This window comes from Mastigoproctus giganteus, chromosome 1 (genome assembly GCF_048544385.1).
Source record: "Mastigoproctus giganteus isolate SK-2022 chromosome 1, ASM4854438v1, whole genome shotgun sequence".
NCBI lineage: Eukaryota > Metazoa > Arthropoda > Arachnida > Uropygi > Thelyphonidae > Mastigoproctus > Mastigoproctus giganteus.
In genome coordinates, this window is record NC_143575.1 from 97,279,166 (window position 1) to 97,295,089 (window position 15,924).

General features: G+C 37.5%; 1 protein-coding gene across 1 annotated transcript; it reads left to right on the forward strand.

Moving 5' to 3' along the window:
- Nucleotides 1–491: 491 nt before the first annotated feature.
- LOC150091030 (uncharacterized) lies at nt 492–15,477 on the forward strand. The gene is made up of 2 exons (XM_090381297.1): nt 492–692; nt 14,620–15,477. Exons 1-2 carry the CDS (start codon nt 524–526, stop codon nt 15,354–15,356), a joined length of 906 nt encoding a protein of 301 aa, XP_090237423.1. The 5' UTR covers nt 492–523; the 3' UTR covers nt 15,357–15,477.
- The last annotated feature ends 447 nt before the right edge of the window (nt 15,478–15,924 follow it).

Sequence of the window (15,924 nt, forward strand, 5' to 3'; positions counted from 1 at the left end):
ACGTTGCTCTAGAGAGCACTGTTCTAGTAGATTTAAACATATTCTACAATAGCAGTTTTCCATCGTACTTTCAGAAAGTTGTACAGCATCGGATCCCAAGAAGCCTAAATCAAACATGAGTTGCAGAGTTCTGTAAACACCTTTAGTTCTTCTGTAGGTTTCGAATTAAAGATAAAATCGTCACCGAAACCTATTAAATAAAGAGTCATGTCGAAAGAGTATAGGGATGTACCTTATATTAAGTACCGTGTTAAAGTATTCCCAGACGGGAACATATCTACTTTTATAAAGAATTCTAGTAGTTTCAGTTGTCAAACTTGGCAGTAGTCTGCATTTGGTGCTGGAGAAAAATGCTGATCATTAGATTCTTCGAGGCACCAATAACCCGTTTATTTCGTCGCATCTCTCTCTCTCTCTCTCTCTCTCTCATTACTTGTCAGCTGTCGCTGCTTCTCATCTCTCCACGCCGCTGTTGGTCGCACAGCCGCCTTACACGAAGCTGCGTTCCAGTATCTGCGTTGACATGGCGAAGACAACTGTGCCTCCGTACGTTGTGAGGAAAATGGTGCGCGAGGACATACCGCAGGTTGTGGAAGTGTGGAAGGAAACTGGCCTTACCGAAGGTGTTCACTCTGTTGAAACCTGGTTTGATGTTGACCCCGAAGGCTTCTTCGTAGCGTCAACAGATGATGGTAAGTGTTTGCTCTAACAATTGACAGCTGCTTGGGTTATGATCAGTTCAGATGAAGGTGTAGAAGGTCTTGAGGTTTATAACCCCTCATTCTTTTTTATATCTTTCTGTGGCATTACAGCACTTTAAGATTAACGACACACTATTTTTTTTTTTTTTTTCATCTTCTAAAATAATATTCATCACATCATTGACTAGGTCACTATTACACATAGCTTTCTTCTAAGAAGACAGGTAAACATTTTTAATAGTAGGGAAGAATGTATCATATTCTAGTATATTGTACCATGTCAAAATCTCAATGTTGTTTACTATGATGCAGGGCATTTCGGCATCGTCAGACTGAATTAGCAGAGCTCTTTCCGTTACTCTTGTGTGCCACATGTCAGACGTTATCACTAATACCAAAAATAAAGCAAACACTTGAGGTTTGCTTTAATTGAGAATATTTAATGCGCTTTTAACGCTAAATTTAAGTTTAAAATCCCATATAATAATTGAAATGAAAAAGTTTACATTTCTAGTAAATGAGATTCTCGCAGTATATTATTGAATCTTTCTAGCCACTAATTCAAATGTCAAGTCCCAAATGAATGTTTCACACTTCCAAGCAGGAAGTGCGAAACATTCTGAAATCACGTATGTGAATTACGTGCAGAATTAGATTTAGCTTTCAAAGTATCTTGAAATTTAGTAAATCATTAAAATTTCTGGATGAAATGTCTTTAGGAAGCATTACAATAATAGATGTGACCTTCGTAAATTATAATGAGAGATCGTCACTAACGAATGAACGATATAGTACAGTATATATACAGCACGTGGTGTGATCAAAAGTTTGGGATTAGAATTAATATTTGAGAAATGATGGAACTTACCTATTCGGATGGATCCCCTTCGAAATAGTCTCCTTGATACAGTATACACTGATTCTAATGCTTTTGCTACTTCTAGAAGCATATTGACAGGTAATAGCTCCTGTTGCATTCTGAATAATTTCCTCAGTCGTTGCAAAAATGTGACCTTAAGGGGGAGGACTTTAATCTTGGGGGGAATCACAGGGAGCTAAATCTGGTAAGTGTGGCCGATGAAGAATCACAGAGATGGAGTGCGTCACACCATATTCTTGAATGGAAAGCGCCGATTGTGCAGGGCCATTATTATGATGTAAACGCCGCTTCCTTAAAGCTCACTTTTCCGGAAATTTTCTCAGAACAGTATTGCGAAATTCGTAGAACTGTTTTGTTCCTGGTTCATTGCTTGATCAAGCAGGTAAAATTCACAATGAGCAATGCCATGTGAGCCAAAAAATACAAAGCATGTCTTCACGTTTGATCGTTGTCTTGAATTTTTGGGACTAGAAGAAAGCGACGTCTTCCATTGAGATGACAAGGTCTTTGTTTCCATGTCACAGCCATACACCAAAGATTCGTCACCAGTAATGATGGAAGACAAAGTGTGGATTAGCAGAACTTTGGCAGAGATTCTAAATACATAACCACCTTCCTCTATGCTGGAATCCTGTACAGGGCATCTGGGCATCGATTGTCTGCATTAATGTGAAGCGCATTTATGCCGAGGAATACTGGTTGGTAAAATGGGCCACCCACAAATTAAATCTCCCTCTTCAACGGACAACAACAATGGCACAAGAACTGGGAATAAGGAGGCTATCAAACCTGGTTGAAGACAGAAAACTTGTATACACTGCTAAAATGGTCACCGGAATTATATCGTAACCCAATGTATGGGACATATGTTCATATGAATCCCCCATCTCCTTCACGTCTAAGATCAATTCCAACGGTAATTGCATTCTTATCAGGCTTACCTTGTCGGACCGTTTCTTACTAAATCAGATGCTTGACAGAATCCAAAAAACTCGATGGTAACCTCCATTATTTTCCATGATCGAGGCGTATAGGTGCCACGTGCTTCTCACGACAAGCTCCTCAGCTGGCTCGTGATCACAACTGTGTGAACTGAGCCATTCAGTTCTTGCCACTTTGCGTCTGGCTTCAGCACTTCTAGCTATGGATGGACAACCCACCATAATCTCGAGCTGGACTAGATGCATCTGCCACAGTACTTGTTATGTTGTACCTTCCTTTCATTACAGGATATGTTATTTTGTTTTTCTTATGGATTATTTAGTACATATACCATTTTTTTTTTAATGAAATATCCATTTACTTTGTAAACCCATGAGATCTTGACGTGATAGGAATAAAGATTATTTATTTATTAGTACTTGCTCGCTCAGATCGAATGTAGGAAACATTTAAAAATTTTATTTTGTTTCTGCACATCACGCACAAGTAACATTGCTAGAAAAGTTTCTAGTTTGCTCCAACACCGTATATTTGGAATTAAAGTTTGCAGTTACTACAGTGGAGCCATTTGGACATTTCTGATGTTGTGTCTACCTAGGATACTACCGGAAGAGGGTTACATCGTTTGCTACTCCCGGAAGTGTAGTGGTTTCATCCCGCAAAGCAGGAAAACCCACCATACAATATGTGCAACTTACAGGCAAGATACACTGACCCTTCACAACCTTAACTAACTCGATGGCAGGACTTGAAGTCTTGCCATTGAGTTCCTCTGATCGCTCTTTCACACATTTGGAGCAGAGGCTGATTGCATTTTCACCTTGAAAGTACCCCGGTGGCAAACATGGAACATTACTTGATCCATAACGATATATGAATATGCGCCGGCGTTCACGATGCCCTTGAGTGAGAACAGGATATGATATTACATCTCCTCCACAACCTGATAGAGAACAGGATGTTTCCGGTGCCTCGTGGTTTCCTATATACATATATGCACTCTTCCATCCGTGCTGAAAAGCATAAATTGGGACTCATCGGATCGCGTAATTTGCTTCTGTTCCAGTCCTCCAGAGTCCATTTTTGCAGACCTAGCATGAACGCAGCCGTATTTTTCGGTTGGTGTCCATGATCATCGGCATCTTGAAATTCTCCTGTTCCCGTAGTGGACTTCTTTGCAAGGTGTGAGTGTTGATGCCCCTGTGATGTTGTGACTACACTTGATAATCCATCCCAGACATCGAGTACATTGCCCCGTTATCTAGATCTTGCGATTTCTGCGCAGTGGCGACTGTTTACTGGTGTTTTGTGACCCTTTTCCCATTCGGTAAAGATATGAGCACAATATCTGACAAGCGTAGGTCGTCGTCTGTGCTGTAACACCTACTAAATACGCACCGACAATCCTACCTCTTTGGAGGTCCACGAGATTCTATCTTTCTCAATTGCCGGTGAACTGATCTAGAGAAGGATTCACTTCGCTCCGTTCATACTCTAAAAATAATTCCTAAACGGACATCCCTTAAATAAACTAAATTCAACAAGGTATAATATTTTAAGATTCTATATCTATATAATATCGGTGTAGATGCACCGTAGGCAACACTTTAAGGAAAACTACGATCGTAGTGTGAAAGGCACCCACTGATGAAAAGCCAACTAGCTTTGAAAAAGTTCCGTCTGGGTGATGGTGCCCACCGAGAATAAGTGACAATAGTCTTCTCTATTAGTGAAGCATTACTTATTCGAGGTAGTGCAATACATGGTAACTCGTTGTGAAGGATGAGCATAATATGAGATACAGATGAAAAGATGCCTTTCACACTACGATCGTAGTTTTTTTTTAAGAGTTGTCTATGGTGTATCTACACCGATATTATTTAGATATAGTAACGTATTTATGTATTCATAGCTGAGGAAGAGACACACACAGAGTCGAAAGCTTCTGCATTTTATTTTATCAAAAGAAGCGAGCAGGTGGCGAAGTCCCTTAGTTGCTATTATAATAAATTAAGGCGTTTCTGTTATTTTATAAAAATTGGAAATGTAAATTTTACGCATACTTGCAATATGCGTAAAATTTAGAATTCCTTTATTTGTGGATTCATCACTTAGATTATTTAAATTTCTATCTTTATTTATTGGAATTAGATTCGTTCAAAAATTCTGTACTGAGTCCACACCATTATGATACACGTATAAAATATATAAAAACCCGAAACGATATACGACATTCATTATACCTCGTTTTATTTTTATTCCGATATTTATTTAATCGATCCATTACGTGTAGTCTATACCGCAGCATATTCAGGTACATCTGCGAAACATGTGCTCACTGTAATTCTTTCTGGTAACAACGTGTGGGCTTAGTTAATAAATATATTTTCTTAGCTGGAATTCTAATGACACTTAAAATGGAGAGGAGGTGGGGTGGGAATGAATATCCACTGCCAGATACATGTTTATGAAATCATTCCTTGAATGAAGATGGCACACTCTATTAAACGAGTGGAAGCAATTAAAAGAAGCCACAAAGGAAATGAAGCCTTTAAACACGAACTAAAAGAAATTGAATGTGACGTCATGCTTAGTTCTCCCTGTGAAATTGAATTCAAGGAGATACCGCAAGTTTCTTCTTGATTTGCACGGTTGTTTAATAGAGATTTTGGCGGCATATTTGCGTGATACCGTCATGTGCGGTGATACTGTCGCCAGTTTTAGCTGATTCAAATTTTGAAAAGCTGAACTGACGTAGAAAATTGTACTGATTGCGCAGCAAATCTTGCTGAAGCCTGAAAACGAAACAGACGTTTAAGGTATGGGTTTTGAAAGACGTTAAAAACTTTTTTACTGGTGTTATTCCAAAAATTTTGTAAAAATTTTTGGAATAACGCCAGTAAAATAACGCCGTTTTTCGTTATTCCAAAAAATTTGTAAAAAATTTTTGAAATAACGAAAAACCGAAAAAAGTGTTTCGAAAACCGAATTTTTCGAAAAACCGAAAAGCGTTACGAAAATTTAATCCAGTTTAATTTATCTTCTACTGGACCAAATGAAATGAAATTTTGCACGGAGCTTCATCTTAGCTCTATACTAGAGTTAAAAATTTTCAAACCTCTGAAAATTGCAGTAGTTTTTCCAGGATAGTGGAAAATATGAACGGGTGATTATGGAACTTTACTCACGTAATAAACGGGATAATATGGACGTATAGCATATCATTGAGAAACTAAGGAATTTAGAAACAGAAATGTTAAGGTTTTAAGATACAAAAAACTTTCGGAAATGCTTTAATTCGAAAACGCATCTGGTTTCAAGTCACCTGGTGTTTTCAGATTCAATGTAATTTTTTATTTTACAATTAAACTCTGAGGCTATATCCTTCTTTAGTCATCATAGACCAATACTTTCAGTAACCGATATGTAATTATTATTAATAAAATTAAAAACATTGTTATATTATTATCCATGAATTTTTATTAATATCTTAAAATTAAAACATTTTTAACGCCTGCCGATTTTTAACTCTTAAATGTAAAATACGTTAAATATGAAACTCTTTAGTAGCATAAGCTTGAAGTTCGACTTGCCTTCCCAAGGTCTGTTTCCAGGAACATCTGTTGTACGTCTGGTTTACTGCCCATATGGATTATGAGACTCACTTCATATATATGTGCGCATCATTAATAATCCTGAAATAACAAACACCAATTTCTCTTGGTTGCTTTATATTTGGAAGTACACTTAGTGGCTATTTTATTAGGTATGCCTGCAGTTTTCTTGAAATGGAACGCACGCTTTTTCAGTAATAGCATCACTGCAATAGTGTGTCAAAACTGGTCCAATAGCTGAATATAACAGCCACCTAATGACGAACTTGCGGTCAGAAACACCTCATTGATGCGAGCAGGTAACGGAGTCTGACAGGAGTTGTTCAGCATAACAGACAGTCATTCGAATAACAACTCATCACAACTTCAGAACGCACAACTCGTCGTAACGTGTAACTGACGGTATTTATTGCAGTGACAACTGAACCGGTTCCACACCCGTCAGCCAAAGATGCAATTCAAAATACAGTTACAGTGGGATTAGGAACACCAGTACATGCAAATGGAAGATTACAAAAACTCCTGGTCTGACGAATCTCGGTTCCTGCTGTTTCACGCTGATGGGAGGACCAGACTATGGCGAAAATAGCATGAGCCCACAGACCCATCCTGTCAAGTGTCAACGATCGACTGATGGTGGTGACGTTGTAATGGTAATTGTAATGTAATCGTAAATTAATTGCTCTATTGATAAAAATTTCTCCTCTTTGATCTATTATCAGTGCAGTGAAGCAACATTTCATATAACAGGTTATCTGGAAATTGCTTCCGACCGGGTTCATCCCTTCATAACTGTAATGTATCTGAGAATGGGTTTTTCCAATAGGAAATGTGCCAGGTCACAAGGCCAGAATTGTACAGGACTGTTCCAGGAATACGAATTCAGCCTACTGCAACGGCCTCCCCAGTCACCAAGTCACAATCCAATTTACCACCTGTGAGATGAAGCAGAATAAGCTGTCTGTAGTAGAAGTCCACAACCATTCAATTTGCGGCTACTCTAAGAAGCAGGTGATTCAGTATCGACTAGCATCCATGTAGCACGTTTTCGACATCTCGTTGAGTTCATGTCACGCTGAATCCGGGTTGTTCTGATTGCTAAAGAGGACCTACTCGGTATTAGGTAGGTGTACCCAATAAAGTGGCCATTCATTGTATAAACATAAAAACATTATCCATCGCAGAAACCTGATTATTTCGCAAGCGTGTATGTTATTGATAAGAATTATTCTTAACACTGAGTCCTTCATTGTATTTTGAAATTATGTATTTTTTAAATGAATAAATATTCTTTATTGCAGGGATAATATATATACCTGCAATAATTTAATTACAACACTTAATTAAATTTAAATTTAAGATGTATTAGAATAATTTCAGTATTGACTGCATTCATTAATTTTTGTAATTTAATAAAAACCTGGTTAATATATGTGGTGCGTTACGTCTTAGGCATGTTAGATTTTTATTTCTTTTCTTAAATTAATTAATATTTTTCTGGGATTAGTAGAAGCAAAATGTAACTAATTATCTCGTTAAGGATTGATAACAATTGATTAATTAATAATATATATATAAGCACTTGTTTTCACTTTATGTTTTGTAATATTTTATAATCAACGTTGCATGAAATGCAACACGTATTTCAAGCTCTGTGATTAAGTAAATTAAACAATCGTAGTATACTGTCAATGCTTTGGTAATGCAGTTTACTTTTTTATTTTTTGATTTTAATAAAACCTTAAATATGCCACGTAATTAACGTTTCTGCTGTGATTAATATAATAATCAAATAGTTATGATTTATGTACTTAGAAAACTGATAACAAAGACGAGCAAAATGCAAGAAACTTTATGCGCGAACAGAGAGCAGAGAACATTTTCATTTCTGCACATCAGCCATATAAACTGGAATAAATTGGGATGGGATTAATAGTAAGATCTTTCATTGGATCAAAGGCTGACTAAAAGATAGATAGGAGACAGAGTAGCAATAAATGGACATTTTTCAGGATGGACCATGTAGGAAGGGTAGTTCCTCGGGGATCAATATTTGTCCACTTATATTTCTCACCTTCTTTAATAACATTGATGAGTTTTTCCATTTTCCTTTTTTTTTCTTTCTTTTTTTTTTATGCAATTCCTTGCGTGTTAGTATAAATGCTTTACGCATTTTAAGGGCGTTAGCCCTTAAAATGCAAATGGCATTCGGTAAATGGTGACTAAAAGATAGGAAACAAGAGTAGCAATAATTGGAAATTTTTCAGGATGGACTGTGTAGGAAGGGGGAGTTCCTCAGGGATCAATATTTGGCCACTTATATTTCTCACCTTCGTTAATGACATTGATGAGGAGTCATAGTGTCATCGCCAGCCAACTTTGACAACTCAAAGTTGGCTGGCGATTTAAAGGTAAGAAGAATGGTTAACAACCAGGCTATTTTGCTTCAGAATGAGTTATATCGGTTGCACAAATGAAAACGACTCCTGCAGATTAATGCTTCCAAATGCAAAACCTTACATTTAGAAGCATTAACCTTAAATAAAAGAAACTTATATGCCAGGAAAGGAGGAGTTAAAAGTGGTCTAGGACGAAAAAGACTTAAGGGCTACAATTCAGTCAGACAAGAAATTTTCCATGCAGTGTAAAGAAGTGGTAGGAATGCACATGATATCCTTCTTTGATATACGAGTATAAGGCCTTCATAAGTAGGGACAGGATGTTGCCCTCCTATATAAGTCGAGAGTTAGACTGCGTTTAGAATATTGTGTTCAGGTCTGGAAACCACAATTGAAGAAAGACTTCTGGAATAAACTACATAGAACTTCTAGAAAGGATTTAAAGAAGGACAACCAGATTGGTAAGGGATACTATTCGATGTCCATATGCAGAACATCTTAGAAGATGCGAACTGCGTGGACAGGCAGCTAGACATCTTAAGGAGTACTTGATAGAAGTGTATAAGTTGCTGAAGCGAATTAGGAACTTATACAATTATAATTTATTACAATTTATTATTTATTAACACAACTATACAATTTATTACAATTTATTATCACAACTATATTATTACACTTTATTACAATTATATAATTAGAATGAATGAGGGGTATATATTTTCACTGGTAGAAGACAATAGAATCGGGGATCACAAATCCAAAATTTTGGGGAATAACAGAAAGCCGGATCTCATGAAGTTTCCTTTCTGGTAGCGTATTGTAAATTATTGGAATAAATTTCGCACCACAGTGGAAAAAGAAAAGAGCTTGGTAAAATTGAAAGCGAGACTGGATACCCACTTTTCAGCGACTGGTAAGGTTTGAGTGATGGAGATTTTTTTTCTCCTTGTTTCTATATGCAGAAAAAGTTCGCTTCCTTGAATCATTAGCATAAATACGCGTTAGAATTTATGCTAATGATGCAAGGAAGCGGACTTTTTCTGTTTTTTGATGCAATTCCTTGCGCGTTAGCATAAATGCTTTACGCGTGTATGCTAACCCCCCTAAAATGCAAATGACATTCGGTAAATGATGACTTATAGTTTGCCGTCTTGTTTAGAAATATTGCACTCGTCCAGTCTATTAGATTTCACTAGTACAGAAAGTATTTTAATTATTTTAGCCGCGTTAGTGTATGTGAGTACACTAAGATAATATTAGATAATGTGAGTACACTAAGATAATACTGAGACAATAATATGCTTATTGTCTTCGCAATGACTGTCCGTCTGCATGTAATAACTCGACTCCTGATGGATGGATTCATAAAATTTTATATTTCACTCTTTTAGAACAGTTTGTTAAACCAGTTTCATTTCGTTTGTGCTCTAAATTTCATGAAATTCTATGCAGAAACGAAATGCTTTCAGTTTGTATAAAATGTGTTGCTTTTTTCTCATTTTTAAATAAATCATGAATTAATTACTATTTTATAACGCACCTGAAATGTAACTCATTGCCTACATTAACTAACTTGCCTAAAGTGGGAGTTGTAGTTAGTTGATTTAGAAGTAGGAGATATCCTACTGCTGCTCCCCTCGTGGGTAGCATAGTTGGTAGAATCACTCTCCTTCCCACGTCTTGTGAAAAAGACCTGAGTTCGAATCCCGTCGATACCATGAGGAATTTTTATGGACTGAATTAGTCGGTCTCAGGCTCCAGTAGTATTGTTTTTTCTCCCGGTAACAGGAGTTTTGATATAGCAAAACAGAAACCCGACCACAGAATACATGCAATTTACAGACAATACACTGGTGTTCAAAGAAAGTGTATCACCCTTAAAATTGTAAATGTCCGAATAACGTAAGTATATGGCAATATTTCTTACAGGTTGCATCAGATAAGATTGACACGCATAGGTGATGACTTAATATTGCATCAGCTGTGACATTTCAGCTATACAAGCACGCTCTGCAAGAGTTGCAGTTATATTTGATTGTGTGAGGATGGCGAGTTACGCGCAATTGACGCCACGAAGAAAGAGTGCTATTGTTGCTTTACGCGAGGAAGGATGTTCTTCCCGTCATATTGCTTATAGAGTGTCTTGTATTCAGTCGACAGTAAGTAGATTTCTTTCCAAACTCAAGAATACTGATTTTACTGATAGGAAAAAGAGGAACCGGATGCAAATGAGTCTCTACGCCAAAACAGGACCGCGTTTTGAAGCGCTTATGCCTTGAAAACTGTAAAGCTTCTTCGTCTAAGCCGAAAAGAGAATGGGAAGAACATACAGGAGTGGTAGCAAATGTAGTAACAATCAGAAGAAACCTCTTCAAAAATGGACTTGTAGCTCTAAAAAGAAGCCCCTTCCTAACACAAAAAATGAAAAAGGCCAGATTAATTTGGTATAAGGAGCATGTCAAATGGACCCCGAGCAGTGGAAGTCAGTTATTTTCTCGGATGAGAAGAAATTCAACCTGCATGGCTCTGATGGGAGACAAACGATTCGCCTTAGACGTGGTGAAGAATACCATCCAGACTGTATGGTGTATACAGTGAAATTCCCTACCGGCCAAATGATATGGGGGTGCATCTCGTATCGCTGAGTAGGCCACCTGCGGTTTATAAAATGTTCCGTAAATGCCAATGGATACCTGGCTATATTGGAAGGCAAATTGCTTCCAACCATTAGAGACCATTTCAACCCGCCAAGTAACTGCATCTTTCAGGACGACTTTGCTCCTTTTCATCGGCCGAAAATTGTAAACAGGCACTTCTGTAGTTACTATAGCTTCATTTCTGCATTAAAGGTTTGACATTAATGTGTTTACATTTGTTACAGGTGAAAAAATGGTTGGAAGAACGGTCCATTACAACTCTTAACTGGTCAGGAAACAGCGCGGACCTGAATCCTATAGAGAACTGTTGGCATCCTGTGGAATCTGTAGATGCCAGAAAGAAACCAAACACCATTCTTCAACTTCAGGAAGCCATAATTCGTGTTTGGAACCACGAACTATCAGTTGATTATCTTCAGAAATTGATCTTGTCAATGCCTCGACGGTGTGCTGCTGTCATCAGAGGCAGAGGCGGTTCCACAAAATATTAGTTTGCACCTGGTGAACTACTTTTCATTTTGTTTTCCATTTAAAATGAGAAACTGGAGCAAATTGAGGGCTTCTGATAACATTTCATCCATAATTGTCGTGTTTACCAAAACTGTTGTATAAAGGTTGCAAATGCTCATTTTGGAATATTTTGAGAGCACCTGTCAAATATTACTTAGCTTTGCCTTAACTATTAATAAATATCTTTTATTTATATATCTGTTTGTGATGCTAATGATTAATAAATAATAAATAAATTTTTATTTATTGCAACTACAGCAAGCCCATCACAGCACTAGACTAGGGGCATAAATTCAGTACAAAGGAGACAAATATATATATAAACAAATACATAGGATATTCTGCATATACATTAACAACGAATATGAATTATAATGATCAAAAATATATATTGCAGAACATCACATTTGGCTCTCGGATGTAGTTACTGGGTTGCAGGCAGGCAGCTGTTTGTATTTCTCATAATTTGTTTGGAAATGAGACTCCTGTAGGCTTCAGAGTTGAGCAACCTCTTACAATTAATGTTGTGATAATTTATGAGGTGAAGGGATGCATTGGGGAACATCCTGTCCATTTGTTTTAGTCTCGAGAGTTTGGATTTGAATTGTTGTTGGTTTTTGAGTTTTCTCTGTTGGTGGGAACTATTATGTTGGCTAGGTTTGGTGAATTGGTTGCAGAAGTGATTAACTTTGCAAGACGCATGACTTCAGACTCGTTGATCATCTGTAGCTGAGGCTTTGTTTTTAAGTTTTTATAAAGCTGTTGCCTGGATATTGTACGGGAAAAACGAAGTTTATTGTTCAACCATCTAAGTACCCAATACCCTAGGGCAAGGAATTCGGAGGCCATCGCAAAAAAGGATTAGAAATGTGAAATTTTCTTTGAACACCAGTGTATATATATCGCGCAATATGGTCTTAGTCGCATCAGGGATTAAAACCTTTCAATAAACAAACTTAGTATTGCACCGTTAATAAAAACGGATCCAGAGGCCTGTGCGCTCTGGATTCATTATTATCAAAACTAGTTTTTATAATAATGAATCCAGAGCGCACAGACCTCTTTAATCAAGTTAAAAAAATTATTCTTTAGCTTGAACCTCGATTGCCATTTGATTGGTACGTAAAGCACGATTTTCAGGATATTGTATAGCAGTTGACCATGAAAGGTTCAGTTGTATAGCAACCGCTGTTCTACTAGTTAACAAGGTCATAGAAATAGTTGCCTTCCCCTCCTATTGCATATGGACAAACAAGTCATCTCCTCTCTGTCATTCATGTTGCATAGCCCATTTCTTGAAAGAGATCCACATTTTAATCTTTTCTGTCGACAGTTTTCAAGAAGAGTAGCCAATGAGTTCTTGTTTTAGTAAGTGAACTTGAGCTTGACCAACAAAGCGTGATTCTTATGTGGTTTTCCGAGTTATTAAACCCAAAAATAAGTTCAGTTGTGTCACGATTGTTCATTCTAAATTTGAGCTTTGTGTGATCTATCGATTTTTTGTCTACTGGCCTTCAAAGTAAAACAGTTTAATTATAATTACTTTGTATGTTCAAAATTCTTAGTAACAATTTTCCAAACGAATTCTTTCAAAAATGTAGTCTACCGTGACAGTATAACGTTTCCACCATTTTTCATTAATTCGGGGAAGTCTGGGTTCGAATCCGGTCGAATACTGGAGGAATTATTAAAAGCTTCGTCATTTGGGGGTTACCCGATCTCAGCGATGGGTGCAGGGTGAACAACATATTGTTGTTGGAATGTGTGGTTTTTTTTTTTTTTTTTTTTTAGTACAAGGGACACTATGGCCATATTGCGCCTGCACATGTAGGTGGGCCGGTAAGTACACACTTATACCGACATGATACACTTAAAACCGTTTGAACTTAAGTACTATAGCTTGATCAATCCAAAATTTACAAGGTCTCTTTTTTGGTAGCCTCTTTAGAAGCTACTTCAATTTCATTTTACTTTACTGCTGGCGCCTCCGTAGCCAGGTGGGAAGGAGCAGCAGTGCATAGCACACGCTTCTTGATTAGACCGGGGTTCGAGCCTGTCGCCACCAAATATGGAGGATGCGGAAAGGTCAGGGAATGACCACCGCATATCCCGGAGCAATATGGCCTTAGTTGCTAATGCTCCTAAAAACCAAACAACAAACTTTACTGCTGAACCCTATAAACTGAAATTTCGATGCTCGTCATTAAGCATCTCTTCCTAAATCATTTTTGTGTTTCTCTTTGGCCTACTTTCCGCGAAAGGTTTTACTTTATATGTAACATATTTTTTTTTACTTCTATTCATATCAGTATAGAAATTATTACTTAATTATTAATAGCATACATATTAATTATTACATTGTATACATTATTATAGTATACGTAATAATAACATCCTTTACCATCCATTTTATCACCTTTACCTATCCACAATAAAGGATATGCAAAAGGCAGATAATTTCCATTCTTTTTTTAATTTAACGAATGCTCTTTTGCCATTTTTTATTATATACACTACCCTACCAATATCATTCAGACCGCCCCTTTCATATTAGTGAACAGTGCGAACAAGATGTGTGTGTGTGTGTGTGTGTGTGTAAACCAGGAACAAGTTTAAAAGTGTGCCGACAATTGCAGAGGTCTTACAAACCAGCAGTAATGAGTCAGCTGAACTGACGATTGTACTGAAGGAGAAATAGATTCAAAATTCTGTCTGCATCAAGGAACTGGTCGAAAGTTTTCCATAGTGGATCCTTGTTGGCTCGGGACAAAAAAAGTGGGACTACACCTAATTAATTTGTTTATCAAAACACGTGTTTTTCTAAAACACGTTGATGTTGGGTAGATTTTTAATAGGGTAGTTTATTTAAATTAATCTTATAAAAGAAATAATAATAATATTCCTTTTTCCTTCTAGGTGAAATTCTAGGGGTCTGCGCAGGAATCCTCCAGAATGCCAGCCTTATATTTCTGGGAATGTATGCTGTGAAAGCTAAGTACCGGTGTTGTGGAGTTGGCATAAAAATTTGGAAGGCTGTTATGGAACGTGTCGGGGAAAGAAATGCAGGGCTAAACGCAGTTCCTGACCGCCTCCGCACCTACAGAGATAGAGCCGGGTTTTCCATTGTAAGCAGTTGGAAGTCCATTCCTCACTCATCCTCCAAAATCCAGTGGGACAGTTTAGTTACAGAGATCCCTGCTGTGGAGATAGTGATAATCGAAGAAGATTTACTCAACAAGGTTGTGGAATATGATAACGATGTCCACGGGTACGAGCGGGGAAAAGTGATTCCCCTGTCCGTTAAAGAGAAAGGAGCAGTATCGATGGCGGCCGTCAGCAATGGTCAAATATGTGGCTTTGGTATCATGAAAGAGAACGTACAAGATTCAGCTTTACTGGGTCCTCTGTATGCCGACAACAAAAACATCGCTGAATTGCTTTTGTTTTATTTGATTCAAGCCTATCCCCTTGCCCAGCACCGCGGACTGGCCATGATGGTGTTCGACTGCAACGAAGAAGCTCTGAAATTGGTAGAGAAGTTAGGCTTGCGAAAGACTCTGGATGTACCACGATGCTACTTGAAGGAAGAGGTAGAACCCGCAACTTTTCATAAGATATATGCTCAGCATGACCTTAATTTTTCAGCTTTCTGAAAAGCCTTTGTGTAAAGATGTTCATGCGTCATTCCCGTAAATAGGTTCCGTGCAAGCTATAAGGACCTGCTGTATATTTGTTATTGAACACAGTGAACACATGTACTGATTTTCAGAGAGAGAGAGGTGTGTGTGTGTGTGTGTGTGTGTGTGTGTGTGTGTGTGTGTGTGTGTGTGTGTGTGTGTGTGTGTGTGTGTGTGTGTGTGTGTGTGTGTGTGTGTGTGTGTGTGTGTGTGTGTGTGTGTGTGATGGCGATGCAGCCCTATGTTTTCAATAAATACGCCCTAATATTGTCTTTGCTGAATTGAGTTTCTTAAAAAACACAGAAAGAAAAAGAATTTTTTACTACACAGGATGACCAGTCTGTTTAGGATCATTTAATATGAAACCCTCAACCGCCAAAAATCCTTTTTTGAAAAAATCATCTTATGTGAGTTGTCCCATTGTTCTCCTGTTTTATGATATTTATGAAAATTGATATTTTAATTGTAATTATCGCGAAATTGGCTAGTCATTATAATTGTGAGAATGGGGCAGTGCTTCTACACTGTTAAGTGCAGAGATCAT